Source organism: Apiospora hydei, assembly GCF_038363865.1.
Source record: "Apiospora hydei strain CBS 114990 chromosome Unknown utg000005l_segment0_segment0, whole genome shotgun sequence".
Lineage (NCBI taxonomy): Eukaryota > Fungi > Ascomycota > Sordariomycetes > Amphisphaeriales > Apiosporaceae > Apiospora > Apiospora hydei.
The window spans coordinates 3,279,065-3,306,538 of record NW_027117364.1 but is presented as its reverse complement, the minus strand read 5'-3'; the positions used below and the strand labels follow the sequence as shown (position 1 = coordinate 3,306,538).

Sequence of the window (27,474 nt, the reverse complement as noted above, 5' to 3'; positions counted from 1 at the left end):
CGCGGATTTCAGCGATCCGCCCAAGACACAATAGACTCTTGTCTGCCTCTAGCTATACCAATAGAAATGAGAAAATTGGGTTTAATCTAAATCGGCCTTCCGCACCACAATGTAACCTTGACTGAGCAGTTTGGGGTCGCCCCGTTCCTCCTCGAAGATCATGTCCTCGATCATCCGGCGTTGCCGCGCGTCCGAGACGATGCTGCTGATCTCGGTGTTCTGCGCCTCCTCGAGCTGGATGATCTTGAGCAGGGCCTCGGCGATCTTCTCGCCCATGCGATCGTAGCCCGACGCCCGCAGGTGGAGGCCGTCGTATTCCCATATGCTGCCTCTATCCTTTGGGTCCATGGTGTGATAGGGTAGAGCCTCGAAGAGGTCAAATGTGTGGCTTGTCCTTGGTGTTAGAGGAAGAGGAAGAAGAAGAGGGGCCATACATATACTTGGTTGGCTATGAGATGAGACTTACAAGTTTCGTTGCTTATGTGCCTTGATGGATGTGTTGACCAGGGTCCTTTTGTCGTCGATCTTGGAGTTCTGGTACTCACACTCGGGGATCGTCAGGGCTAGAACCTTGCCTCCTTTCGAGAGCGGTATGTTCCAGCACGTCTGCAGGGCCTCAAAGATGTTCTTTTCCGGCAAACCCCAGGCCAAGTCACTGCGCAAGGCATTCTGTTAATCTCATCTCCTTTTGCATCGGTTTCATATCTCATCAGGGAAAACGTTAGTAGGTGGCCAGACTTACTTGGTCCCGCCCAGCACAATGGTCCAGTCGTACTCGTCTTCGGTCCACCGGCTCTGCATGCGGCGTCGGAAAGTGCCATGGGCCACCTGATCGCCGGGCACGCCGTCCACGTCGACCGAGACGGACAGGCGCGGGTCCGCCGCCTCGAGCACCTCCTCGAGCCGGCCCCCGTAGGGATGCATCTCCGGGTACCCGGCCGTCAGCGAGTCGCCCAGGCACAGGATCCGCAGGGGCGTTTTCTTGGTGGCCGGCGGCTTCTTCTGGGGAGTGGTGGGAGCCATCATCGTTTTATAATCGCTGGTTTGGCTGCTGAGTCCGGTGATTTGTTGCTTTGAGATAGATGTTGCTTAATAGATGTGTTATGTTTGTTGCCGTGGGTACGTACTCGAGCAGCAATAAACAGCCCGGTCGCGTGAGTGAGTTCAGGAGGACGCTGGGTGGATCATACGGAATAAGTGGCAGGACAACACGCTGCACAACTGATGAGAATGACTGCTTGCTCTAAAGACGTGATGCAATAAATTGCTCGTTATTCACGGTCGAAATGAGTGCTTTTTCACTTAGGCTGCTGTATGTACGTTATGAGCTGCCTGCTGCCACGGTGAGTAAGGCTGGTGAAGGTGTACCGCGTGCGTGGGTTGCGTCAGTTGAGTCAGCCCCACCAGATGATCCATGATAAGTGGAGGGGCAGGCAGCAGGCCCGCGATAAGCAGATGGCGGGGGAAACGAACACCCATTCCTGGGCAGGCTTGCAGGGGCTGGGGAGCACTGGAACACTAGAACAACAACTACCTTTCCTTTGGGTACCACTCTCTTCTCCTAATTAACCATGCCTGTCATGGAGATTTAAGCGTAATGCTTTATCAATTGTCATGGGTCGGCTGCATACATTGCAGTACCTGGTTCCCCATCGACTCTTGCATACTTAGACAACCTGATCCCTTATGGCAGGTAGCAACAGCTGGGTGCAAGACATCCATCATCGACAAAGGTGGCCCTGCCTCCTGTTCCTTCTTCGAGGCGTGACTGTGCGTCTGAGTGATCGTGCTCGAGTCCCCGAGCTGTGCGGCTCGTCCGAACAGGCCGCCCTTCCAATGCCACGATGAAACAATGGCCAGAACAACGTGTAGACGTGCAGGCGTGCGTGTCTACGTATCGGGCTCATCCCGTCCTGGCGGTTACCCGCGAGGGGCCCCACCGTTGGCCATTGCCGAACCTGGGTTCTTGGCAGCGAGTGTAGCTGGGCCTGTTTCAACTCGGTTCGACATGCTCAACCTCAGATCCATATCAAACACCATCCTCGAGCTTACCCAGCGGCATCTTGGCCCATCGCGAAGTCTAAACTTCCATTCAGCAATGTTGGCCTACCCGATCGGACGGGTTCGCCCAGACCTGGCAAACGATTGGACTTCCCGGCTCGAGTTTCTCCTCTGTATCAAGCGCATCGCCACTTGAGCTTTACCTTCGACGGCATTCGATGCGAATACCGCCAGCTAATCGAGAACATCGGCGACATCTGGAACGCCTGCGTAGATGAGGCATCGACCCTTGCCATTACGTAGTCCCGCGGCTTAGCCAGATGGCGTCCTCGCTGGGCCTCGCTCTGATATGTTATGCTTAAAAACGGAGGCGTCCCTTCGTGTTCGACTGACTCTTTTCTGCTCGTATTCCTTCATTCGAACCCATCACTCATACTTTCCATTTTGTGCCAGTCACATCGTGCTCCTCAAGTCTTTTACAAGCTGTGCTTGTCTTTGCTTTCGTATACCTACTCTCCTTACTAAAAGTTGATCTGTCGCCCCGTACCGCCAACATGCGTGTCACACTCTTCGTCACTTCGCTCATTGCTGCCGTGGCGGCCCTTCCCGCCGCGCCCGCCCCGGCTGGTGACAAGGCCCTGGCCTCTCGTGCCGAGTTTGCCAATGATGATTTTGAGATCAAGGAGGAGCCTGACTTCGTGTATGTCTCAAACCCTCAATACCCACCCCCTATCAGTTGGGTCTACATGATATGATGCTGACAGATGGGGCATATAGCAAGCGTGACTTTGCCGAGGATGACTTCGACATTTCCCCGAGCCGGACAAGAAGTACGTTCTTGCCCTTTCCCTGGCCCCCTACAACTAGTTAAGGCAATCATAAACTGACGTCGAAACAGGAAGCGTGACTTCGCCGAGGATGACTTTGAGATCGCCGAGGAGCCAGACAAGAAGTAAGTGTCTCTCGCTGGGCATAGTCCAAACAAGAAGCGTCCAGTGTAACTGACACCCATGGCAGAAAGCGCGCGTTCGCTGAGGACGACTTCGACATCAAGGCCGAGCCTGATGAGTAGAAACTGCACGTGAAGCAGCACGTGCGTCAGTGGCTCGCCCGTCGGGGATTTGCTAGTACTCACAGATGAAGTTATACCAAGCTCCCGTACATCAATAGATAACTTTCATATGAATGAGTACATCAATTTCGCGGAATGATCGAGTCTTTTGCTGTCGAAATGCAGATTTCAAATCGGATGCAATCTTCTTCCGTGGGACGTGGACGACCGTGGACGACCCCCTTAACCCAGTGCCGAGACCGATTCAACGTGTTTGGTGTACAAGTACTCCCGGTGTGGGACTTGGGCTCGTTTGCCCCCTTTAGATTGCACCATTCATTCAATCTGTCTTGGTTGTGTGATGTAGAAAAGACAACGAGGAGTTGCGTGACACGTAGTGATTGGTACTACTCGTGCCATGGCAAACGAGATTCATGTCACCTCCAGCCACCCATCATGCAAATCGCACCGTTTTCAATCACACGTAGGACTCGCACATGCAACATGCAACTCACACAAAAGTAACAACAACATGGCCGTCAATCGATTTAAAACCCAGCTTCCAGAACGTCCTTTTCCCTCGAGTATTTTCTGTCTGCAATCTTCAACTCTCAAAGACGGAACTCCATAACCACCACCAACCAACAACACCCAGACATCCAAATACCAAACCCAAATACTCTTCGCTCCTTTTCCAGTAACGAGAACTTCTCATTTTCACAAAAAAGCAAAAATGGCACCCCTCAAGACCAAGATCCTCACCGCCCTCCTCGCCCTGGCCCCCTTCTCCGCCACCGCCAAGGCCGTCGCCGCCAGGGACGCCGCCAGGGACGCCGCCAGGGACGCCGCCAGCACCTCGACGGTGACCACAAGCTGCTCGACCATCACCTTCACCAAAACGGTCCCGTACTCGGCCACCTCCTCCACCCCGGCCGCCGTCACCGCGGGGGCCGCCGAGATGGCCGACATGTTGGGGATGCCGGTCGTGTTCGGCGTCGCGGCTGGGGCGGCGGCGGTGGCGGCGGGGATGGTGCACTGATGAACGCTGGGGAAGGGGAGGGGAAGATACACGAGACAGGAAGTCAGGCGTAGGACATGGAACTATATTGAATGAAGTTCATGGTAGTGGGCCGGCGTATGGTGGGATAGGGGCTACACCTTCATGGGATCTAAATTGTTTACTATTCGGCTGCTTCCCCGTGTTGCTACCAAGATGAGGGGAAATTCGGGATACATTAGGTACTGGGCGGCAGATTCATTGATCTTTGCTTTAATTGCCTGGAATCAAAGCATCCACCATCAGCCTGTAGCCATTAATCACCTATCAAAGTCCCCAACAACGAGTATCTGCTAGTGTTGGCTTGACCTTGCCTCCCTTGACTTCAAATATCTAGGATTGTATAGAGGCTTGCTGGAACTGAGAATTGTGTCTTTGAAATGTTGAATATGAAGAGACTATATCCGCATTCCACGTCATCTTGTGATTATTGCGTTGGTTTGGCAACTTTGACCATCGGCCCCTGACCACCTAAGATCAATCAGGTCGACTGTCATAACTAAACGACGGTCCGTTCATTGTTGGGATCATGATCTCTATATTCAATTGGGTTTCAGATGTAACTTATGCTCCCTGAGGGAATCGAGTACGTTGACTTGTTTGCCAAAGTATAGTAAATCATTGCGAGAAACTGGCATTTCGACGAAGTTGGAAATAGGGGCTAGATAGGGTGATCGGGCTCACAAGCAGGATTCATCACTGGAGTAGTATCGGGTCCGTATGAGAGCCATAGTTCCCAAGGGTTCCTACATTAATAGGAAAACACTTCATTACAAAGTAAGGCATGTAAAGTATGCACAAACCATATATATTAATAGCGTGGCAATAGTCATATCAGCAGTTAAATATGACGATATAGCTCCTATAGGCCACATCACACTTGCGAGAAGGCTGTCCAATATGTTTGCTGTCGAGTCAGAGCAGCACAGTTTCAAGCATGGGTCGCTCGAATCACATAACTTTTGCCAAGTCATAGCCCCTGATTGGTATAAATACCTAAATTTCCTTGTTTGGTACAATTATCGAGTCTTGGCACTACCTACATTACGAAAATCAAATCTCATCAAAGAAACCATCAACACCAAATACCATAACATGGCACCAACACATAACTTTGGAGCTACCGGTCTGCTCCTTGCGATCCTATCTGTCAGCAGCGTTCAGGGGCAATCTACAGATCCAACAAATGCCCCTGAAACCGTATTGCTGCCTAAACGTAAGACAATAAGTCCACCACAGCTGTCCAGCATTCTTCCGGAAAAGCTACAGTGTTCCATTATCGCGTCTTGCACTAACGTATCGATATAGCGCTCAACCTATCCAAGATAGGTCGGCTTGTTTCTACTGAAACCAATTACTCTTCAATTAGGACAGTAACTTCTACCTCTTCCTTAACAACGGCACCACCCACGACCATCACCACATTTGTTAATTCTGAACCATCTCTGAAAGACCGAAGAGATTCCGATTCGTCCTCGGACACATCGACGACCGGCACCATGTCGTCGTACGATGCCCTCCAGGTGGTACCCATCGTTTCCAACACCACCACCGACGCGCCGGCGACAGACATGTATGGCTCGAGCAGCAGCACCCTTGCTGCTCCACCCAGCATGCCCACCCCGCCGGGATCCTGCGACGCCGCTTCATCGTACACCGTCAAGATGGGGGACACGTGCTACATCATCGCCCGCGCGCACGGCATCACCCCGTCCGAGATCCTGCAGGCCAATCCGCAGATGAACAACGACTGCGACCTGATCTACATCGACCAGGTGATCTGCCTGCCCACAGGTTCTGCCACGGTACCAGGAGCAACAGACTCGACCGATTCCTCCTCGGCGCAAGGGACTTCCTCGACCACCTCAGACGAGCCCACATCCACCTCGGATCAGCCATTTGTCACTACTACATCAACAACCGGGGAAGAAATAATATATCCCACAGGCTCCTCCTCGGCGGAGGGGACGTCATCCACATCCACATCGGACCAGCAGTCCTTGATCACCACTACTACATCAACAACAGGTGATGGCAGTGGTGCCTCTTCCAGTAGTACAAGCACCGTTGACAACAGCAGCGCCTCTTCAAGCAGCACAAGTACAAGTACAAGTCCCGTCGCCGACGCCTGCACCCTCAGCCACACCGTCGTCGCCGGCGACACCTGCCACAACATCTGGTCCAAGTACTCCCTCACCGTCGACAACTTCCTGGCCCTGAACCCGCACCTCTCGATCCGGCCCGACGGCTACTGCGGCATCGACGTCGGCGGCGTGGTCTGCGTGGGAGGAGACCCGAAGGGGCCCGGCGAGACGTCCCATCCCGAGAGCCCGTCCGACCTCGAACCGCACTTGCTGAGCGAGCTGCAGGTTATACCCGTCAGCACCGGCGAGGGCCAAGCTGTGCCGCACCCCCGGCGGCGACGGAGACGACGGATGCGACGGACGCGTCGAGGCGGCTGTTGAGGTGGCTGCCTGTCACGTTTCGGACGTCCACGGTCCGCGAGACGAGCGAGGAGTAAGCTCTCGGGGGTTTCGAGGGCAGTTTTAAACACGTGGCCCATCGGAAAGATTGGCTAGAATAGTGATGGAAAAAGCAGTGCTATTTAGCTGATGGCAGGTAACTATGTCGCCTGACTAGCTGGCTAATACTCAAGTAACCAAGGCCGGATGCCTGGGCTATATTTCTGCTTGTTCACCCACTTGTTCATGTATTCCAACGCCAAGCCAGCCTTCTCCTTGAGGCGTTCGTCGAGACCCGGACGAGTTTGTACACAGGCCAAGTTGGCTTTCCATTGGTTCCACAGCTTCCGGTCAAACCGAAAGGGTCCCCCGAAAGGGAATTCACCACTCCCGCTGTTGGCCGTACACACCTGGAACAATTGTGGGCCGGCAATGCGAATCCATTCCAATGCCGCAGGCAAATTGTCCTCTAAGTACGAGTCCGACTCAATATTGAGTGGATACGCTATCGTCCAGCCCGTGGCCAGCTTGGCCCAATACAAGGCCGTCACGAACTGTGGATATGGCCCATGATGCCAGGTCTCTTTGAGCCATGTAGCTTGGAAAGCACTGGCGCTGTAGAGAAGTCTTCGCACACCCTAGTATGGAATGACTTCCCCTGGAGGGCCGCTGGGGTAGATGGAGGGCCGGCTCGTACCTGGGCAGCGTCACGCGTGTGAGTGAGTGATGCAATGACGGAAACATGGTGGGGGAGGGAGGGTCTTCGACCTACTGGCAAAGTGTGCAATGAAAGCCGAGGACCAGCCAGCCAAGGGTCCCTCGAGCCCGGCCTTGGCAGACCGCACCAGGTCGAAGGGTGCCATTTGGGCCACCGTGGCGGCGAGCTTAACCCGGCTGCTGCGGTGGCAGCAGAAGATCTCGATGGCGAGGCAGAGAACTTTCCAGATGCCTCGCATCGCTATGCCCTGGCCGCCGAGGCCCGTCCAGCGGATGTCGACGAGGTGAATGGCGGTTTCCCTGGATGTGTAACGATCGAGTAGAAGGTTTCCGATAACGCCGACAGTACGGCGGCCTGCATTATCGAGTTCGAGGCTATAGTTACCGAGGCCATCGTAACAGCTTATCTTGTGTATGGTATCCAGTTCCCAGTTTGTAACCCAGTCGCGGAAGGCAATGTTGAGATAGGACATGATTGCTGAAACAGATATTCGGATGGATGCTGAGCTGCAATGCAGGTATTGCAATATGAGTTCGTGTGGCCTTGAGAATCAACTTTGGTCGGTTTCCCGGCTACATGTAGATGGTATGGGTTCCAGACAGCCCAGAGCAGCCATCGATGAGAAATGAGACAGCGGCATGATGGCTCCAGCAGGTAGTGCTGAAAATTACATCAAGTGACTGGAAGACATTGGAGGAAGGATCAAGGGACCAAGGGACAAGGCAATTTACACGACAGACAGAAAATGCAAGAGCGCCCCTGCCTCTTGTGACGTACATGTACCGATCCACCTGTCGTGCTGAACTGGACTTTCCCTGCTGTCGGAGTAGCTGCGACTGCGAGGCTCTGTGACCATCCCACATCGACCACTGCACCAGTGCTGGGTGCCGAAACTCTGAACGACTCAACCTTAGCAACAACACTCACAAGTCTAGACCTCCACGTTACCTAATCGTTAGCGGTCAAGGCGTAGCGTGGGATGTCAGCCGCACTTGCAGGGGCCGACACGCCTCTAGAACCTTCTCTGCGCAAACCCAACAATTGCCTGGAGAAACTGCGCCCCGGAGAACTGCATCGCTGCCTTATCATCATCCATTCCAACTCGGCAGGCCAGTATGACCCAGAGTCATCCAATACATTATCACTACTACAGTAATTAGTAATCAGCACCTGCACAAACCATGCCACCCTTCAAAGCCCAGCACGACCTCGCGGCCGAGCTGCTCAAGACCGCCAAGATCCGCGACATGGAGGCCGCCCTGCCCATCATGACACGGTGGGCTCCGCGCGCAGCCCTCGCAGCCGGCGACACTCTGGCCAAGGTCAACGGAGGGGGCCCCAATCCCTTCGAAAAGCGCATGTTGGGCCCCGCCGAGACGATCCTGCTCGGCGCGCCGCTGCCGATGGGTCCGAGGGAAGGAGCCTCTGTCAGCTCACTACTCACGGCGCGGCAGGTCGCGGGGCAACTGGTCGGCGAACACACGAGCGGGAGCCAGGCAATTTGCGGCCTCTGCGGGACTCGAATGTCAAGAGGAAATCGATTCCTCGGCGATGTCGGTATAATGGCCCATTCTCATCGCTTGGGCAACTTCCATGGTGATCCAGTGATGCGGCTGTCCGGCTTGGGCGAATATGGACAATCTCCATGGAAAGGACGGTGGGTGTAGGGTGACCAAGTGGACAGAGATAAAGAAAGCATACAAACTTTGTCATGTAACATTAGCGATGTGATGCCCCCAACTCTTATTGATCAAATTCTCCTCTAGTCTTTTGCCATATTACTTCGAACCCTTACCAGCTCTGTGTGATAGCTCCGGCGCTGGATTGATTAGCAGCAAATATGCATCGACGATAAGAACCTCAAACCCTTTCAAGACTCAGGAGCCGATTTGACTGGTGGCGGTAGACGTATTTCTCCCGATAGCACCTTCAACGGCCAATCCATGCACCAGCAGAGATGACTAGGCATCAGCTGTTCCATCCCATAAACATCCCGCTCCATGACCTCGTACTCCCCGCCCCCGTTCATCCACCAAGCAAAGTCCAGCAACCGCATCAGAACCAACATTCTCGCGTAGAGCGCCATGGCAAGAGGATCATGGCCGCGTATTCTTTGGAGGTACTCCGGCCCGAGCATCAGCGCCATAGTCCCGATGTACCGCCGCAGCGTCTTGGCCTCCGACCCGGAGAAGTAGGCGCGGTAGTAGAGCAGCACATAGTCCTTGGCGTCAGCGTACATCTTTTGCTCCTCAGCTTGCGTAATGTCAAAGCTTTCCATGAGCGTGCTCATATCGGTGTCCAGTGCCTGCAGGGAAGCCCGACGCTCTGGACCAAGGTCCTCATCCGGAAGTGTTGAGGGCACGATATCGTAGCCGAACCATCCATACCCCAGCTTCGTCAGGAGTTCCAGGCGGTGGGCGTACAGGCGGCTGACACCCCCAACCATATCCCAGGCCTCGAGCGGCAGCTCATACGTCTCGTTGGGCCGGGCGTGGTGGGAGATGAGCCAGTACAGGTTCGACAGTACGACTGCAGATAGCCAAATCGGCTCCGCTATGTCAGTGTCGATATGTTTCACCGCCTGGCGGTGGTAGACTAGGCTCCGGTCGAGATAGCGCGTGATGGCCAGGGACAGCTGGCTGTCTCCTCCGGCGGAGTGGCATTTCATGTGCAGCGCGGCGACGGAAAGCATGGGGCTCAGGACGACTTCGGAGGTGAAGGCGTACTGTGGGATGGTCTGCTGCCACATGTAGCGGGCCGGCCGGCCGTTGCAGTCGGGCATCGTGTGGCACACGACGGTGGTGTAATGGTGCATCAAACGCAGCTCCAGCATCCGCCACCGACTCCCCGCGTCGATGGAACTGGGGCGAAGCGTGGGACACCTTGAAAGGCGTGTGTCTTCCGTAACAACCTGATTGGGCGTACCTTTAAGCGCTGCTGTTTCGGCATGGCCTTTTTCCCGAGACGGATGACGGAATACCGATTGGCCATACTCGCAGGGGCTGTGGTTCACAAACCGCCTGGTACAATTCCCGCACACAGGCCGGACTTCGTCACACTGGCAGTTCAGAGTTAGCCATTGGCTTAGAGATGAGGTGCACGAACGGAAAAGGGGAAGGTCGGACAGCGTACCTTAACACGTCGCTGGCGGCACGTGCTACAGCCCGTCCGCGACTTTCTTAATAGGGGCCGTGATGGGGCCTCATCCCGAAACTTGTCCATTGCACTTCCAGAAAATGTTGTGACGTAGTCGACTGCACCGCAAAGCCAGTGAAACTAGAAAGCGAACTTGCGAACTTCCGAAGTTGCTTGCGGGTCCCCGAAACAAGGGATGTGGTTTTGTCAGCAGCGTCAGCAAGCCTGCGAGCTAGTTGCCCCTAAGATCAAAGCCGTTAAACCTCCCATGGCCAGCAGCCAATCACAGTCCAAAGCGAAGTTGCGAGGGCACCATCGAAGATCCGGTATTGCGATTGGCTGCGCCACGAATAAAGCATTTGATATGCATCAAAGCCGCGAGGCCAGTCTGATATAAAAATAGGTGTCTCGCACCCGATGAGATCTCAGATGTTTCAGTCTCTCAATCAAAACAGCAACACTTCAAGAAAATCCTAGTTTCAACCACATTCCCCAGCAACAACTTTTCACGATGGCCACGTTCAACGAAGAAACCACGGCTCAGGATGTCATAGATGCTTTCGGTTCGGAAGCTGCTGGAAAAACTTGTATGTCCACGCCTATCCTCTCGCTATAACCCAGTATTCCCTCATAACTTATTTCATAACCATAGTCGTCATCACGGGCCCAAGCCAAGGCGGTATCGGCGCATCAGCCGCGATTCACCTGGCCAAGGCGAAACCAGCAAGGATCGTGTTAGCCGGGCGGTCCCTCGCCAAGATCCAGCCCGTCATCGACGAGATCAAGGGCGTAAACTCTTCCGTCTCTGTCGATTTCGTCTCCCTGGATCTTCTTGACAGAGCCTCGGTCCGCCAAGCCGGCGCGGAGATCAAGCGACTCACGAATGAGGTCTCGGCCCTGATCAATAACGCGGGTATCATGGCGGTCGAACACTTCACCAAGTCACAGGACGGTGTCGAGGGCCAATTCGAAACGAACCACGTCGGCCACTTTCTCCTGACCAGTCTCTTGATGCCCGAGCTCAAGAAGGCAAAGGGGGTCGTCGTTAACGTTTCTAGTCTCGGCTACATGTATGGCGGAAACTGGGATCTCGAGGACACGGACTTCCAGGTACGCCTTTGAACCAACTCGCCCCAATGGGTAGGCGCACATGGCTGACAAAGTGCAATAATAGGGGGTACGACGTACGACTGCTGGGAGGCATACGGACGCTCCAAGCTAGCCAACGTCCTGTTTGGCATCGAACTGGGCAAGCGGATGAGCAAATTCGGCGGCGCAGCCTTTTCCGTAAGCCCCGGGTTCATCCCGGAAACGAAACTGCTGGTCAACTCCGACGTGAATGAGAAACGCCTGACCGCTGCTTTCGAGGACGCAAAGGAAAAGAACGGTACGTCCCATTACTTCCCACTAAGCTTAATTCTGTAGAGTTCCAAATTCGTGCTGACTGAAATGCTCTCGGATTAGGAGGTGTTGCCCCTGTGCAACGTGTAGCCACCATCGAAGAGGGCGCCGCGAATCTTATTTTGCCCGCCCTGGACCCCAAGCTACGCAGTAAGAAAGACACCCTTGGAATAAAAGAAAACATGGCGGCCCAGCTAACTTCAATGGCAGAGTCTTCTGGTGCGTTTATCTTGGAGTGTGGTATTGGTTCTGTCCCGGACTGGGCTGGCGGTGCCGACCGGCCTGAAAAGCTCTGGCGTCTCAGCGAGAAGCTCATCGGTCAGGAAGTGGTTGTCTAGGTTACACCGCTTGACTACTCGAAGGGGAACGGCGCGCTCACGTGCTGGATCAAGTTAAATGGATTATACCTGTATTTCCAGTGCTTATATCATTACAGCTTCCCATTCATTGAAGCAACCATGCTAGATATTTCCACAATCCTGTCGTACACGGCCTCCGGAAGGTCTTCCGCACTGAGCACTTCTTCCAATGCGGCATCTATCTGGCTGAGACTGGCCCGTGCCTGCTGCGCCGCCTCGCGCAACTCCGCGTTTTCCTTCCGTGTGATGGCATGGCGATTTCGTAACCTGTCGTAGTTTTTACGCAGAACTGTATCTGCCGGTCGAGGACTGTTGGAGGGCGAAGGATTGGTCATGGGGGGCACCGACGAGGCGGGACTCGAGGTCCAATGGCCACTCCTCGAGGACATATCCACGGAAAGGTTGGGTGTAGAGAAACTCTGGTCGCTGCCGAGTTCAGAGGTAGCGAACATGCCGCCAAATGTACCGCAAGTCTTAGGTGCCCCTTTCTGTCCGGCTCCACTCGTGGCGACGTAGCCAGTGCCTTGATGCACGAACAGGCCACTATAATATTGGTCATAAGATTAGTAACTTGTGATGATCATCGTATTGCAGGCTTCCCTATCGACTTACTCATCCGTGGGGTGCGATGGCCGTGATACTTCTAGGGCTTGCGAGGCCGGGAGGACAGCGTTGGAGAACGTCATTGCTGGCATCATAAACGAATCCGACCCGACGTAATCTGATCCAGTGTTAGCCATACTACTAGTAGGACCAGATAGCCCAAACATCGTCGTTGGGCAATATAAACCGGTGTTAGGACTTACAAGGCCAGTAATCCAACTTTAAGGAGGCAATGTTACGCCCACTCAAGCCGGGAATGAGGAGTTGAAACATCTTCCACCACGATATTTCTTCCGGCCCCGACATACGGAGACGCTCGAATTCGCTCTCCTGTGAACCACTCATCATGGTCTCTGAGGGAGGACTTTCTCGAGCATCACAGAGCGGTTGTGTCGTCTCGTGATCTGCTTTTTGTTGCCTCGTGTCAAACGATCTCCAACAACGCTTGCACCGCACTGATGGCATGTGTCTTCGCCTCAGATGCTGCCTTTAGGTGACTTCAGTCAGCATCGTTCATGAGAAAAAGGGATTCGGAATGGCACATACCTTAGCCGTCCTATTCCGGCGCACCCACCCAACGGATTCTGAGCGGAGGGGTTGAAACAAACTTGCGACTTGTTGTAGGCTTGATAGGGGCAAGCCAGCCGTAAGCCACTTCGAGGGTTGTCTGGAGGCTTTGCTTTGCGACGTGGTGCTCTCCGAGCCCCGCCCTCGTCGATATCTTCGCGCGCTTCAACACCTGATCGTTTTCGTTTGGTCGTGTTATTGCGGGTTGTTTCTGGTCTTGTCGATGATGATGTCCCCGAACGTCTGTGTGCGATACCCGGCTCGTCTTCACCAATCCCACCCGAGTTGCGGCGGGCATCTCTAGAGCCATTGGGTACTGATTGGGATGCGCTTGAGCCCGCCTCGATCAAGCTGCCAAAGTCCTCCCCTTCCCTATCAATGATGCTTGTCTCTTGTGACGCTTCACCCAGGGCCATCCCTATCAGGTTCAACGCTGCGTCATACTCTGTATCATAACCGTTGCCGGGTGGGCAACTCCATTGCGTAATCAGGTCAATTGATTCTTGTTGGATCTGCTGTCCGTAGTCAGTCCGGGTAGTAGAATATGGATCTACTTTGGAAAGCCCAGGGAGCTTACGTTGGCATCAATGGTGCTGCCCGACTGGGGGCAGGTATTGTGAGGGAAAATGTTGCTCTTCTCGCCATCGCCCAATTTGTGACTCAAAGTTGGCATTGACGATTGCGATTCCGTCCAAGAAGGAGGCATCTCGAGAATGTTGGCACTACGAATGTTCACGACTGAGATTGCGAAGTTGGCATGACGCAACAAATTGAGGCCGCCAGATTCGTAGTCTGCGATTGAAATCAGGCTGCCAAGGGGTAAGCAAAAGTAGAAACACAGCTGTGTTTCTTCCAATCCAGTTGTGTTCCGCTGCATTAGTCGGGAACTCCCGGATGAACTTGTGATAGGCTGACAACCTTGGACCCCTGTATATATCCAACACAGCTGTGTCGCCTTTCCACACCATTGTGCCAATTTCAAACATACGTTCACAGAAATTTCCCAGCAAGTCTCACGATTACGTAGTGATCATTGGGAAGTCTAAGCCACAACTACTTCACAAATGGGTAGTTGGGCAGCAAGAGAACACAGTTGGTAGCCAATATGGGCTGACCTGAGGACAGCTCTATCAATATAAGTCGAGCTGATTCCTTTCCCGCACTCAGGAAGGTAGGTACGAACATCGCCACAAATAACCCCTAATTAATTTTTGCTCGAAGACCACTTTCTATTGAAATACCCAGACTACCACGTCTGATCCCCTTTCCCTGATGACGAAACTTCAAGCTGGCGATTGCCTTGGGAAGCCAAGACAGAACCATTCATCGTAAGTGGTACTCAGATGTACATGATTGCAAAGTATTCAAGCTAATTCAGTGCATCTTTAGGAGAGTCAAACTCGATGACAAAGCCAAAGCTTCGTCCGTCATATGCGAGCCCGACAGAACCAAATACCAAGACCGCAAACACGTTGCCAAGGGATCAAGGCCGATTGCCAGTCGCAAAACCAACCAGTCTGTCGAGCTTCTGGGTGTTGGAACACAATTCTCTTAGGACACGGAATATGCTATTAGAGGAACAGGAAGGATGCTTGGCGGTTTGTGTATTCTATGCTGAGAATAACTTGGAATATAAGATTAACACTCAAGATGCATTAAAATTTGGTCTGTGATATCTCAGACGTTCTACACCTTATCTCTATATCTGTTCGAGTGGCTCTTTGTTGAGACTGTCTCGGCACCATAACCGAGGACACTAGTGATTAACACAGCTGAACTGCATGCTTATTTGGATTCCCAGGAACTGTGTCCTATTGTACAGGTACTCAACATATCGATCATCTGGTATGAGGCTACGTCAGAGGTCTATTCAAACGCTATTCGGAGATAGGTGCGACTGGCCCGGCCGAGAGCTGTTGAAGTTGCCCTTCGCTACCCCTGAACGTGGGCGGGACCAAGGAGGTTCACATAAGCAACGCCGATGACCGCTAAAACCAACGGGAATGAGCTCGTAGTTGAAGCTGTTCAGTAATTCCCGTGAGTGTCGGGCTCTAGCGGAGGATATACTGGCCAGGGACGAAAACCGATCGTCATTGTGCATGTGGGAGTCGGCCCGACTGCCAAGGCGAGCGCGGGGACGACTCCATCGTGGATCCACCATCCCCGTGGCGGCCCACAGCAAACGGGAACCCAATTCGGTAGTTCTCCGAGAAGCCCTTCTCAAAGGGGAAGAGCAGGATGGAATGACTCTGAAGTATCGAGAGTTGAGCGAGGCATTTGAAGGACTGGCCATCCACGATCCTAAGTTGCTCCATGAAAGATGACAGACTTGCAGTGACATTCTCCATCTGAACTTTCAAGTTGCTTCCTGCAAACCAGTCCCTCATCCAAACCAGCCACATTCACTCCAAGGCGTATAAATGTTTTAACGGAAGAAAAAAATTCGGGAGTGGGGGGACGTGGGGGAACTGGGGAAAACCCAGCGCAAAGGCGACGCTAGATCACCACGCCAGGGACTGAGAATGTCGATCCGGAGCCCCGTATCGGGGCATGGACCGCCAGCAGTCGGAGTTCTGCCCGACCGAGTCAAGACTGACTAATTCTATCCACCCATGTGCGCCCACCTTCGCTCTCTTCCACGGCAGCCTTGCAGAAGATCTTCACTGCAGTTGCTTATTGTATGTTTTTCTCCTTGAATTCGCCCACGATAGCCCGGTCAGTATACGCCTTGGCTTTGCGGGATGATATCATGTGAGAGGAGCCGGGCTGAAGCTCGCGGCAATGCCATGCCGGACTCTCTCTAGGCGTGTCGTCTGAGTCGTGTAGTATATAACCCGGCGAGTCTGCCCGTGTTTGACACACGAGGTTAGTTACTGGACAGACCAGGACCCGGTACTCTCGTCGTCAATCTTCTCAAGATGCTCGGAAAGCTTCTACTCCCACTCCTCGCGCCCGCGGTGGCCGCATCCTACGTTGCAAAGCCCCAAGCCCCTCAAGACAGCAACACCTGCATCGTCGAGCCCGCCACCAACGGCTCCGACTCCGCCCCCGCCATCCGCGATGCCTTCGCGCGCTGCGGCCACAATGCGGACGCGAACGATCGCGGCAAGGTCGTCTTCAAGAACGAGACGTACCACATCCAGAGCGTCATGAACACGACGGGCCTGCGCAACGTCGATGTCGACCTGCAGGGGACCCTGCTTTGGGACCAGAACATCCCCTACTGGCTGAACCACTCGCTGCCCGTCGGCTACCAGAATCAGTCGAGCGCCTGGCTGTTCGGCGGCGAGAACGTGCACTGGGACGGGCACGGATACGGCACCCTGGACGGGAACGGGCAGGTTTGGTACGACTTCGTGAATGGGACCAACAACTACCCCGGCCGCCCTCATCAAATCACCGTCACAGGATCCCGCGATAGCGTGTTCCAGGGTATTCGTTTCGTCCAAAGCCAGATGTGGTAAGTATCCCCTCATGTGATCAGTGACTCAAGGCCATGTCGCTCATGTTTATCGCTCAGGACCGTCACCATCATCCACTCCGAGAACATCCTGATGGAAGACATCTACGTCAACAGCACCGACACCAAGCAAGAAGTCGGCTTCGATTTCTCGTCTCTGAACGTAAGCTCCCTTCTCTCATCTCATTACCGTTTGAGTCCCGAATACTGACCATCACCCACCAGACCGACGGCGCCGACACCGTCTACGCCAACAATATCACCTTCCGCCGCTGGGTCGTCGACAACGGCGACGACAGCATCGCCATGAAAGCCAACTCGACCAACATCCTCATTGAGGACTGCCGCTTCCACACCGGCCTCGGCATCGCCATCGGCAGCATCGGCCAGTACGACGGCGAGTTCGAGACCATCGAGAACGTCACCGCCCGCAACATCCAGATCCTCGACAAGATGCGCTACGGCGTCTACGTCAAGACCTGGACCGGCCGGTCCGCGGGCTACCCGCCCAACGGCGGCGGCGGCGGCCTCGGCTACGCGGCCAACATGACGTTCCAGAACTTCACGCTCGAGGGCGCCACCGGCATCTTCGCCGTCACGCAGTGCACGAGCTACAACGACGCCACCGGCGGCTGCGACACGTCCGAGTTCCACATCCGCGACCTCGTGCTCGAGGACTGGCACGGCACAGCCGTCAGCGACGTCGTCGCGGCTGTGCAGTGCTCCGCCGCCCGCCCCTGCACGGGCATCGAGATCAGGGACATCGACATCGTGGACACTGTCAACGGGACGGCACCGGCCAGCTACTTGTGCGACAACGTGGATGGCCCCAAGGGTTTCGCCTGCACCGGCCCAACTTGGGAGGAGAACAACAGGTAGAAATAGGTGGAGCTTCATTTGAAACGAGACCACGACCGATATATTGTATCTAGAATAAAATCAATCCCATTTGCTCAGTATTGTGGACGTATGAAACAGTGATGCCGGCCAAAAGCAATCCCTACAGCAAAGCAATCGCATATACTTGCCAGTGATGGGAACAAATATGAAAACAATAAGACAACCCCGGAACGCCGACCACAAGTTCATGTTGCAGCCCATCAGACTCCAAGGGGATCTGATACATGCCCGATGGCTAAAGCTTCGAAGTTTGGGACTCTTTCTTCGCCATCGCCCGGAGCTCCTTTCTCAGGATCTTGCCCGAGGGGCTTTTCGGGATCGCAGGGAGGTAGATGACGCCCCCACGGAGCTGCTTGTATGGCGCTACTTGCTTGGCCACGAACGCCTTAATCTCCTCCTCGGAGACCTTATTGGGATCCGCCACCACATATGCACTGTGCGGTGTCAGCTCTTGAGCATGAAAAGGGGTAAGCTATGTACGTACCGTGGAAGCTCTGTGCCATTACCCTCGACTCCAATGACTGCCACGTCTTGGATCTTGGGGTGTGTCAGTAAGAGGGCCTCAAGCTCTGCTGGAGCCACTTGAGTGCCCTTATATTTAATGAGTTCCTGTACCAGGGTTAGCTGACTTATTAGCGGAAGCTAGATGGTTCCGGGTAACTTGCCTTCTTCCTGTCGACAATGTAGAGCCATCCATCGCGGAACACACCGATATCTCCTGTGTAGAACCAGTCGTCCTTGAAAGCTTCGGCATCGGCCTTGGGGTTATTCCAATACCCCTTGATGACCACCGGGCCCTTGACGAGGATCTCGCCCTCTTTACCAAGCTCGACATCATGGCCATCATCGTCAACAAGACGTGCGGAATGGTTCGCGACCAATGATCCAACCGTGCCGGGCCTCCAGTGTTCGGTCTCAAGCGGCACGACTGTGATACTACCCGTCGTCTCGCTGAGTCCCCACGTCTGGCGGAGGCGCGTGGTGCCCTTACCCAGTTTCTTGCCCACGGCGACCTGGAGTTCCTCGCCCATTGGCGCAGCACCCGTTATAGCGTCCACCCAGGTATCGAACTGATCGGTGACGTTTGGCAACTTGGTGATGAGGAGGTAGATGGGCGGCACGCTGAAGCCCGTTGTCATCTTGTACTTCTTCGAGTACTCGCAGAACTTGGCAAAGTCGAACTTCTTCATCCAGAAAATAGTACCGCGCATGTAGACACAATTGATAAGGTAGCCCATAACCCCCGCAATATGCGCTACTGGTAGATGCGCGATGCCGATGTACTCATACTCCGGTCCGCGGTACTTGGCGTTGTACTCCTTGATGGGCTCCAGGACCAGGCTGCTCTCCGCCACGAGGTTCTGGTGCGAGAGCTTCATGGCCTTGGGCAGGCCCGTGGTCCCGCTGGAAAAGAGTAGACATATCGCGCTGTGTTCCAGCTCATGGACATCGGTGATGCGCCGCCAGTCAAGCTCCTGGTTCGAGATGGGGACCTTGGCGTTGTTGGCGGCTTCGTACAGTTCGATGTGCTTCTCCCCGCGGTAGCAGAGGATATTGCGCGGGGGAAGCCGACGAGCTTCGCGGCAGCGATTGCGTTCGCCTTGGAGTCATCATTACAGATGATGACCTTTGGCGTTGTTTCCTTGAGCTGGTAGGCTAGCTCTTCTGGTGTGGCCGAAGGGCTCGTGGAAGAAAAGATTCCCTCGGCCGCCGAGGTGGCGTAGAAGATGAGGGGCAGCATAAAGTGGCCACCACTCACGTTAAACACCACATCCCGAGATGGACCTTGGGTACCCACGCCGTATTGGTCACGGAGAACCCGTGCCACCCTCTTGAATTGCACGAGGACCTGGCCTTTGGTTAGGCAATTGGATGGTTCATCTATTCAATAATTGTCAATTACATATTATTCCAGGATGAAATAGTGTATGGGTCAATGCAGGAGTCCAACCCAATGGGCTGGCATCCAGAAAGCGAAAGGAATGGGAATGGTGCATATAAGACTGACTGACCTGCATCTGCATGCAAGACTTTGGTATCGGGTGAATAGCATTCTTCGGATTCTGGCAGATGTCAGTTGCCCGAAATGTCTCGGAGGTGTCGGGTCAACAATTCCATACCGAACAGCAATGTTAGTATATCGACACTTGGCACGGTCAAGGTCCTGTGAGCCTTGTATATCGTGCCTTGGGCCGTTTTCTCGACCACGGACGCCATCTCAAAGCTGGTGTTTAATTGATCGGTTTCTTTTGGTGGCTGTGAAGATGGCTCCTAAAATAAGAATTGGAAGTGAATAGAATGGGTACCTTCTGCAGGTTGAATGAGAACTGTTCAGACACAACAACCTATGGGTGACAACTGAGTTTGATTACGGGAAGTACCGCGGTTGCTAGTATTGAAGACGAGGAAACCCCTTCGACTTGTATTCCTTCTTGAATCGTGGCTGTTGATGGCCTATTCCTGTGTCTGCTCGCCTGTTGTGAACACCTTTCAAAGTAAAGAAACATGCCATGCACGGCGTGTAGCGGTAGGTCGTACATGTCCGATATCCCCGCACCATTTGGTATTTGTCGGGCCTGGGCACGCAACCGAGGCTCCGAGGTGAACTGAACGTATGTGCAGCAACGGCCGCGGGGCATCCAGTGACCTTAGCGCGCCCTGTTGATGAGAAATCAGGCGGTAGTGGAGGGGAAGTCGTTCGACTAGAAAACCATTAGAAATTCGGAGATTCAAGTTGCTATGAGTGCATGTAAAATGCATACCTTTACTAGCCAGACATATCTTGCAGATAGATCGAAGACCGTTAGCTGAAAGTTAGGCAAACTGCACCGGATCTCACTTGGCGGCCCCTATGCCCACCAGAGGGAGAAGCTACCCGTATCTACGCAGTTTCCCGCATTGAGCTGGACACTAACTCTTCACCAGCGCCCGCCAACTGCCGCAGTACATTCGTCTACCGAGCACCAGAATACAGCCTCTCTTTCTAGCAACACAGGCAAGACAAATGAAACGGCCAGGAGATAAAAGCTGACCATGGGCGGTTCTAGAGTATTTACTAAGTCTTAACACAGCCACACCCATTTCTTATTCTTTTAGAAACCATCCTGCACGCTTATTTCAATTGGTGTACATTAATCCTAGGTAAGGGTTTCGCGACCGGAAGGTCATCAAAGCCGTCGAGGCTCCACATGGTCGAACGATGTTAGCATCGCATGCTTCTAAGACGGGAGGGTGCAAGGGTTCCCGATCCACCAAAGGCCAAACATCATAGATTCATCAACTCCATCGTCGTGATTGGCTTCGAGGTCTGTAAAGAGGCCCTCGCCATGAGATCCCAAATGTCCGAGGTTCAGGTGAACTCGCAAAGCAGGGCTCTTCACCTATGAAGAGCAATGTTTCGTTAACCAACACTCCAAGTCTCGGATGGTACGGTTGGGCGAGGCGCTGCGAACGGACGGCATCACGTGGGTTCTAGGCTCGCAGGCGGCCACCATGAGCTCGGCTCGCGTGCCTACCAGGAAGATGGCATCGGCCACGGACAAGACGCCAGCGGTGCACAGGGCGGCGTATTCGCCCAGGCTGTGACCAACGACGACGTCGGGACTTGATCCCGATAAACTCCCAATACTGTGCCAATGCGATCGGGAGGACCACTGGGCTTTCTGTAGCGGAGCAGCGCCGGGGCATTGCCCCGAAGCGAGGTTTTGCTCTTGGCGAAGATGCTGGTTACCTCACAAGAAGTTGACGGCACCTTCCCTTCCGCGTCTCCTCCAACGGGATCAGTAGTTTCGATGGAGGAGGACAAAGGAGCATCTTCGAGCAGTAGCGTCGTGTCACCGCCATCTAGGAGTTGCACATCGCCTTTGGGAAGTGTACGGCCAAATTCGAAAAGCCTAACAGAAGGGCTTCTGTCGTCTGCGAGAGTGGTTGATGACAGAGTGGCGACACTGCTGCTGTTGAGGTCTTCCATTGTCCCGGTGGTAGGTAAGTAGGTTGTCTGAAGCGAAACAGGGGATAAGTGTTGAATCGCCTTGTATTTATTGCTGTTTATTCTTGTCTTTTATTTGATTCGATGCTAAGTTACCTCAATAGAAGTGAAGACTCAAATAGAGCAAGGTCTTCATATTGCTCTTCTTATTGGACAGGCTACCCAATTAAAGCAGTCACGGTTCAGTCCCAATTGCCTAGCTCAGACTTGCCTTTACGACCTCATTGCCAGCGGCACTCCAGGTTCGGCGCCTCAAGGGTTACTGCCAAAGCAGAAACACACAGTAAGAACGCAACCACCACGGGTGCTTCCCGCCAGCTCGGAAGTATCTGATGTATCATCACTGCCAGATTGGAGTAGCGTAATAGCACTTGCTACGCGCCCTGAAGACTGATTGATGCGGTCCCCTTTAACCTGCCTGTGGTGCTTCCAAGTTTCGCCGTTCGAGTTCCGAACTGGATCTTTAAGTAAGTTAGCGACGAGTCCAACCAACAGGAATCCGATGCAGACTTACCGCTCTTTTCTTTTCCCTTGCGATTACGGGAAGACTCAGTTGGTCCGCCAGCAGTCTCAAGGCCCGCTTAGCCGGCTCGATGTCGGCAGCATGGGACTTGTTTCCAAAGTCGCACTTCTCCCAGACGGGACTCGACATGGCAAAGCGGACGAAACCCTCATCGAGATACGGGAACCGGACCTCTTTGCTCCAGTTCGCCAACACACGATCATCTCTCCCCAAGTTGCGCTGGCCAATCCGGGCAATGTCCAGCTCGAGTTCGTCGACTAGGGCTGGGTACCCTTCCCGCTCAAAGGCCCGCACGTGGCGAGAATAGCCTCCAAACAATTCATCTGCCCCAAGTCCCGAGAAGAGTACACGGGCAGGGGTACTGACCATTGGGGCATCAGGGTTGAACTCTGCAGATTCTGTATAGCCGACGCCGACACCTCGCCCGGCAAAGTACAAGGCCAGGGCGATTGATAGATCCATCTCGGTGTCGTGGGGGTAGATTAGCGACACGACACGAGCTTTATGAGCCATAGCTTCCTCGTATGGTACGTTGACCTATGGAAACCGGTCAGCCATATGAAAGATCTAGATGGCCAATGCGTCTTACAGCTATGAAGCGCCAGTCCCGAGAAGGGCAAGCACGTTTCAGCTCGGCGAAGGACTTCCTTCCCGTTTGCCGATCTGGGCACCGCTCATAGTCATCAGTGACGACTCCGCCGGGTTTAGGGGCCGCCTGCTTCTGCGCAGCGACGCGGGGATTTTGGAAAGCCACATTGATCAAGTCAATGCCCTGTGTAGCGGGCAGCAGCTCATCAGCCATCCTGGCGAGGATGGTGCAGTCAAGGCCACCGGAGAACAGGACAGCGACACGGGTGTCAACATCTGACTGATGGTCCGCGGGTCTTGGAGGTTCTGGAATCCCGAGCACTCGTAATTCCAAGGCTTCTCTGAGATGGTGGTGCAAGGAGCTCACACACGGAGACGCAGAATCAAGCTGGTCCTCAGCGCCCTGAGGCAGATCTTTGTTGAAACTGCCAACTCCCAAAACCTACCGATATGAGTTATCAGTTGCGTTGGGGGAGAGGCGCGTCTGGCACTTACCAGATCAGCGCCACCAGTTTCGACCCACTCGTGTCTGGAGATGTGATGGCCTAAGGAAATGGGTTTCTCGCCAGAAGACTCTGGATGAAGTCGAACGGAATAGATGCCATTGGCTTGGACTTCTTCCCAGCCAGCAGCTGGGCTGTCGGCGACACTAGAAAACGATAGCGATTGGCCATCCGACTCCTCTCTCATAAGTAAGGAGCGGCGACCGAGGCGGTCGCGGCCAAAGTACAAACACTGGCCGACAGAGTCATAGAAGACGAAAGCGAAAGGGCCCTGGATCTTCCGCAAAGTGTTCAGAATGTGCGCCTGCCGATCTTCAGTGGCAGCGCCGAGATCGCATTGCGCGAGGCGCGCGAAGATAGCCTCGCCATCGTTACCACTGACTACTTTGTCATCGAATTTCCAGACCTCGCCGTTCCAGCAGAGTACCGAGTCGGATTCGCTGTGCTGAAAGGGCTGCTTGGCGACGTGGTCACCGCGCAAGGCAAGAACTGTAGACGTGAAGTTGAGCGCGATGCGGAGGTCAGGCGCGACGCTGGGCAGGAAAATTTCTCTCTCCACTAGCCCAAAATGGTCCGGTCCACGGTTGATCAGAAGCTGCCGCAGGTTCTCAGATAACTCGGTATGCCTGGCAACTGAGATCGTTGCGTGTATGCCGCACATGGTTCAGATTCTGCAGTAAGGTTGCGTGCGTCTTGGGCAGGAAATGTCACGGTCGCTTGAGCGCTGAAGAAATCACAGCGGGCTAACTAACCCAGTGGGGCTGCTTTTCAGCGCCTGATCGGAGCTGCCAATGCCTAAACTCCGATGGCCAATTGACAGCCTGCTAACAAACAATCATCAGTTTGGTCGTCAAAAAGGTCATGTGAGAAAATTCAAGCAACAATATGGCATGATGATTGGAATTCTCTGCAAGATATTTCTTTTGGCTCTTTTCTTACCACCTAGCAATTCTCCAAGATTGGTAGTGCATCCGTGTAGCTACCGCCGGACATCATCTCCGCTTGTGGTTGCTTCCTCGCCTCGCCCCTCCACTGGCTTCTCGATCTTGCCGACAATGCCAGTGCCTCTGAATGTAAGCCCGACCAAGACTGTGCAAAACATTGCCAGTGCGAAATTGAGCCAGTTCGCATCCCTCAGCCCAACCAGGGACGGAGGATCCCAAGGCAGGACCTTTCCAGATTGCTCCACAGACACCCCACGCTCCCTCGCCATGATGGCTGTCTGAGCCGCTGTTGTGATAGCCAAACCAATCGATCGGCCGAGCTGTCCCGAGGCGTTGATCAATGCTCCGCCCAGTGCCTGGTCTTCCTGCGGCAGCGACGCCGACGTGAAGAGCGTCAGACAAGGCCATGTGATATCGGCGCCCACCACGCCCAGGATCATGGCGGGGAAACCGAAGGCGAAGTAAGAAGTGTCCGACGGGATCGGGATAGCGAAGAGCAGACACGATATTCCCACAGAAATGTTCCCAATTATCAACAGGATGTAAGTCGGCACTCTCGAGATGAGCCTGGACACGACGAGAGCTACGAAAACACCGCAGACACCCGTGGGTATGAAGCGCAACGTCGTTTGGAGAGGACTCAGCCCTTGGTAGTCCTGGAAAAAGTATGTCGCATAGACGATCCAGTCGTTGAAGACCGCGAAAAATATCATCATAATCAGCATGGCCATGCTGAACATGCCACTCTTGAAAACCGAGACTTTCATCAGCGGGGACCTTGTGTTGGAGTGCGTCTCCAGATACCACTGCCATGCGGCGAAGATGGCAATGAGCAAGCCAGCGATTACCATTAGCATATAGATCCAGATAGTCTGCCATCCTACAACATTGCCTTCGGTCAGGGCAAACAACAAGGCAAGCAGCCCGGCCGTAATCAGGAACCCCCCAAACCAGTCGACCGATGTCCAAAGAGAGGCATTCCGCTTCTGGGTGGAAGGGTTCGGCGGCTGCGGTGGGATGAAGAAGACGCCCGCCACTGCTACCAGACACGATATCCCAGCGAGGGCTCCGAAGACCCATTTCCAGTTGGCGTATGAGGCGATGATTCCGCCCAGCAGGTTGCCGAAAATCGACCCAAGAGGTGCGCCGCTGGCTGGTAGGCAATGTTAATAGATGTTGCGGTCGCGATATTAGATTCACCCACCATATGCGCTAAAGGCGTAGTTCTTTGCCTTGCCAGGAGGAAACGTAACCCCCAGGATCCCGATGGCCGTCGGTACGTTCGCTGCCGCGCCCTGGAGCTGATCAGTTGATAACCCAAGTACGATAAATGGGGGTCTTTCATACAAGGCCCTGAAGTCCCCTGAATATGTCGAACGCGATTTCATTGGGAAGGAAGGGGTTGGCGATGAGCGTAGCGGCCACAAAAGCGCTGCCGAGGATGAAGATGATCCGTTTGCCGTACAGGTCAGCTATGCGACCCCATAGCAACAGAAAGCACCCAAAGGTCAGAGAATACGCTGACACAATCCATTGCAGTCGGCTATCCGGGATATTGAGTTCCGCACCTAGGGTCGGGAGGATGATGACTACTGCTTGTATCGAGAGTGTCTAGGTAGGGACTTTAGTACGAACTGCCCAGATTTGGCTGTCGAGGATGGTAATGGTACCGACATTCAGAAACGCTGCGCCGGTTACCGTGGCCACCAAAGCGATGCTTTTGGCCTTGGATAATGGCAAAGTTGGTCTGGTGTCGTCGTCGGTCGTGTGAGCTGCGGGTGGGTCGCCCTCGCCGAAAGACTCGTTCTCCTGGGGCTCTGCCTTTTCGACATCCTGCGCACCACCCAGGGCTGGCTCGTACTTGGCCCGCTCAATCATTTTGTACTTAGGGCCAGAATAACTTCGTCGGGCCTGTGATCATGTTTATTGTAAATGTAAGGTAAAGATAATAAGATGAGTTCGCCATGGGTATTTATCTGGCATAAGAGAGACTGATGCTGACCCGGCCAAACATTCAGTGGCCCAGGTCATTGTCCAAAAGAAGTCGCCGAGAGCACCAATCTTGGCCATTTTTGATTTGATATGCCGAGCGAGGACCGGATCCAGTGGTCCTCGGTCGTTCCTTCCCATCGCTTACATGCCCTTTTCCAGTCGCTCCAGTCTTTACTAACTTTGGCGTTAGTGGTGGGTGGAGCTGGGGTAATGGGTGCTGATGGGGAGCGAACGCGGAGAAGGCGTCGGCGGGGGGCTTTAGCCGAAAGGCGGCAACACAGGCAGGCAAGTGTCAATTAGCCAACCCATTCCCCTATTGAATTAGTAAATAAGCCGACTTTTCATCGGCGATAAAGGTGACGTAAAGCGAATGCTGAACCACCTCGAATTGCTTCCATGTGCGTTTCTACCCGGTGGGTTGAACTGATGCTGCATGCGGTTTTGATTGCTGTCGAGGGATTCGGACTCGCGGTCCCTGCAGTATGACTGCGGATGTGGTGCTGGGAGGCGGCCGGCGGTTGCGCGCTCATACCCCGTCGCGGCAACCCGAGCCGAGTCTCTTCGCTTGAGCAAACATTGAACAAACAACGTTCGGACGAGGAAAGATGCTCATTCACGACATAGTTCAACACTATGGTAGTGAGACGCTCTGTCCAAACTGATCATCAGTGTATGCGGCACGATTACCGTGATGTGATCTCTCCGCTGACGAAACCTCACAATTGCCGTCTCAACTACCGCATTCGGCCACTGAGCCAGGTTCTCTCAAAACCGCGAAGACAGCGGAGGCTCTGATGACACTTTGTTCGGCATGAAACAGTCGGCCGGGCCGCCATGTCGTCCACTTCCCTCTTGAAGGATGTCTGGATGTCGCGTGGCGGCGCGGTCGAGTCCTGCCTTGGCTAAGGTGGACCTGGCTCCCGTGACCTCGAACACCGGGCACCGATTTCTTTGATCCTCAATCCCGCGTTCGTGGTGAGGTGGTCGCCTTCGTGTTGGTGATCCGGCCAGTCGTCTTAACATCCACATACTTGATCGATATAGCTCTTTGGGTTCCCTGGTTCCATGCTCTATACCAACCCATACGAGTGAGGTTATGCCATGGGTATGAGGAGTAGAGCTCATCCACACCGATAGAACCAGCAATATCGGTTATCACATTGCTTTTGACGCTTAGACCTCATAACCCCTCGGCTGGCCAGCTTACGCGGCGAGCGCGGCA

At 54.0% G+C, this 27,474-nt stretch overlaps 14 protein-coding genes across 14 annotated transcripts; 6 read left to right on the top strand and 8 right to left on the bottom strand.

Moving 5' to 3' along the window:
* Positions 1-81: 81 nt before the first annotated feature.
* Positions 82-1,023, bottom strand: PG997_006493 (uncharacterized protein; the record flags this gene model as incomplete). Its single annotated transcript, XM_066810808.1, has 3 exons — positions 82-394; positions 467-655; positions 743-1,023. The coding sequence occupies 3 exons, from the start codon at positions 1,021-1,023 to the stop codon at positions 82-84; spliced, it is 783 nt and encodes a 260-aa protein (XP_066669731.1).
* Positions 1,024-2,555: 1,532 nt separating this feature from the next.
* Positions 2,556-3,073, top strand: PG997_006492 (uncharacterized protein; the record flags this gene model as incomplete). The annotated part of the gene is made up of 3 exons (XM_066810807.1): positions 2,556-2,701; positions 2,900-2,953; positions 3,019-3,073. 3 exons carry the CDS (start codon positions 2,556-2,558, stop codon positions 3,071-3,073), a joined length of 255 nt encoding a protein of 84 aa, XP_066669730.1.
* A 712-nt stretch (positions 3,074-3,785) lies between these two features.
* PG997_006491 (uncharacterized protein) lies at positions 3,786-4,091 on the top strand (the record flags this gene model as incomplete). Its single annotated transcript, XM_066810806.1, has 1 exon — positions 3,786-4,091. The coding sequence occupies one exon, from the start codon at positions 3,786-3,788 to the stop codon at positions 4,089-4,091; it is 306 nt and encodes a 101-aa protein (XP_066669729.1).
* Positions 4,092-5,608: 1,517 nt separating this feature from the next.
* On the top strand, positions 5,609-6,574 carry PG997_006490 (uncharacterized protein; the record flags this gene model as incomplete). Its single annotated transcript, XM_066810805.1, has 1 exon — positions 5,609-6,574. The coding sequence occupies one exon, from the start codon at positions 5,609-5,611 to the stop codon at positions 6,572-6,574; it is 966 nt and encodes a 321-aa protein (XP_066669728.1).
* A 704-nt stretch (positions 6,575-7,278) lies between these two features.
* Positions 7,279-7,761, bottom strand: PG997_006489 (uncharacterized protein; the record flags this gene model as incomplete). Its single annotated transcript, XM_066810804.1, has 1 exon — positions 7,279-7,761. One exon carries the CDS (start codon positions 7,759-7,761, stop codon positions 7,279-7,281), a length of 483 nt encoding a protein of 160 aa, XP_066669727.1.
* A 709-nt stretch (positions 7,762-8,470) lies between these two features.
* Positions 8,471-8,956, top strand: PG997_006488 (uncharacterized protein; the record flags this gene model as incomplete). The annotated part of the gene is made up of 1 exon (XM_066810803.1): positions 8,471-8,956. One exon carries the CDS (start codon positions 8,471-8,473, stop codon positions 8,954-8,956), a length of 486 nt encoding a protein of 161 aa, XP_066669726.1.
* A 203-nt stretch (positions 8,957-9,159) lies between these two features.
* PG997_006487 (uncharacterized protein) lies at positions 9,160-10,071 on the bottom strand (the record flags this gene model as incomplete). The annotated part of the gene is made up of 1 exon (XM_066810802.1): positions 9,160-10,071. The coding sequence occupies one exon, from the start codon at positions 10,069-10,071 to the stop codon at positions 9,160-9,162; it is 912 nt and encodes a 303-aa protein (XP_066669725.1).
* An 864-nt stretch (positions 10,072-10,935) lies between these two features.
* On the top strand, positions 10,936-12,163 carry PG997_006486 (uncharacterized protein; the record flags this gene model as incomplete). The annotated part of the gene is made up of 4 exons (XM_066810801.1): positions 10,936-11,011; positions 11,077-11,481; positions 11,599-11,811; positions 11,889-12,163. The coding sequence occupies 4 exons, from the start codon at positions 10,936-10,938 to the stop codon at positions 12,161-12,163; spliced, it is 969 nt and encodes a 322-aa protein (XP_066669724.1).
* Positions 12,164-12,255: 92 nt separating this feature from the next.
* On the bottom strand, positions 12,256-14,060 carry PG997_006485 (uncharacterized protein; the record flags this gene model as incomplete). Its single annotated transcript, XM_066810800.1, has 5 exons — positions 12,256-12,727; positions 12,797-12,905; positions 12,991-13,274; positions 13,334-13,866; positions 13,932-14,060. The coding sequence occupies 5 exons, from the start codon at positions 14,058-14,060 to the stop codon at positions 12,256-12,258; spliced, it is 1,527 nt and encodes a 508-aa protein (XP_066669723.1).
* A 2,212-nt stretch (positions 14,061-16,272) lies between these two features.
* Positions 16,273-17,693, top strand: PG997_006484 (glycoside hydrolase family 28 protein; the record flags this gene model as incomplete). Its single annotated transcript, XM_066810799.1, has 3 exons — positions 16,273-16,814; positions 16,875-16,977; positions 17,040-17,693. The coding sequence occupies 3 exons, from the start codon at positions 16,273-16,275 to the stop codon at positions 17,691-17,693; spliced, it is 1,299 nt and encodes a 432-aa protein (XP_066669722.1).
* Positions 17,694-17,949: 256 nt separating this feature from the next.
* PG997_006483 (4-coumarate-CoA ligase-like protein) lies at positions 17,950-19,931 on the bottom strand (the record flags this gene model as incomplete). Its single annotated transcript, XM_066810798.1, has 6 exons — positions 17,950-18,148; positions 18,199-18,338; positions 18,395-19,118; positions 19,163-19,595; positions 19,727-19,777; positions 19,835-19,931. The coding sequence occupies 6 exons, from the start codon at positions 19,929-19,931 to the stop codon at positions 17,950-17,952; spliced, it is 1,644 nt and encodes a 547-aa protein (XP_066669721.1).
* Positions 19,932-21,094: 1,163 nt separating this feature from the next.
* On the bottom strand, positions 21,095-21,684 carry PG997_006482 (uncharacterized protein; the record flags this gene model as incomplete). Its single annotated transcript, XM_066810797.1, is given in 2 exon segments — positions 21,095-21,293; positions 21,305-21,684. The coding sequence occupies 2 exon segments, from the start codon at positions 21,682-21,684 to the stop codon at positions 21,095-21,097; spliced, it is 579 nt and encodes a 192-aa protein (XP_066669720.1).
* Positions 21,685-22,076: 392 nt separating this feature from the next.
* PG997_006481 (uncharacterized protein) lies at positions 22,077-23,977 on the bottom strand (the record flags this gene model as incomplete). Its single annotated transcript, XM_066810796.1, has 4 exons — positions 22,077-22,163; positions 22,217-22,762; positions 22,815-23,255; positions 23,309-23,977. The coding sequence occupies 4 exons, from the start codon at positions 23,975-23,977 to the stop codon at positions 22,077-22,079; spliced, it is 1,743 nt and encodes a 580-aa protein (XP_066669719.1).
* A 318-nt stretch (positions 23,978-24,295) lies between these two features.
* Positions 24,296-26,138, bottom strand: PG997_006480 (major facilitator superfamily transporter; the record flags this gene model as incomplete). The annotated part of the gene is made up of 4 exons (XM_066810795.1): positions 24,296-25,413; positions 25,465-25,555; positions 25,608-25,871; positions 25,935-26,138. 4 exons carry the CDS (start codon positions 26,136-26,138, stop codon positions 24,296-24,298), a joined length of 1,677 nt encoding a protein of 558 aa, XP_066669718.1.
* Between the last annotated feature and the right edge of the window lie 1,336 nt (positions 26,139-27,474).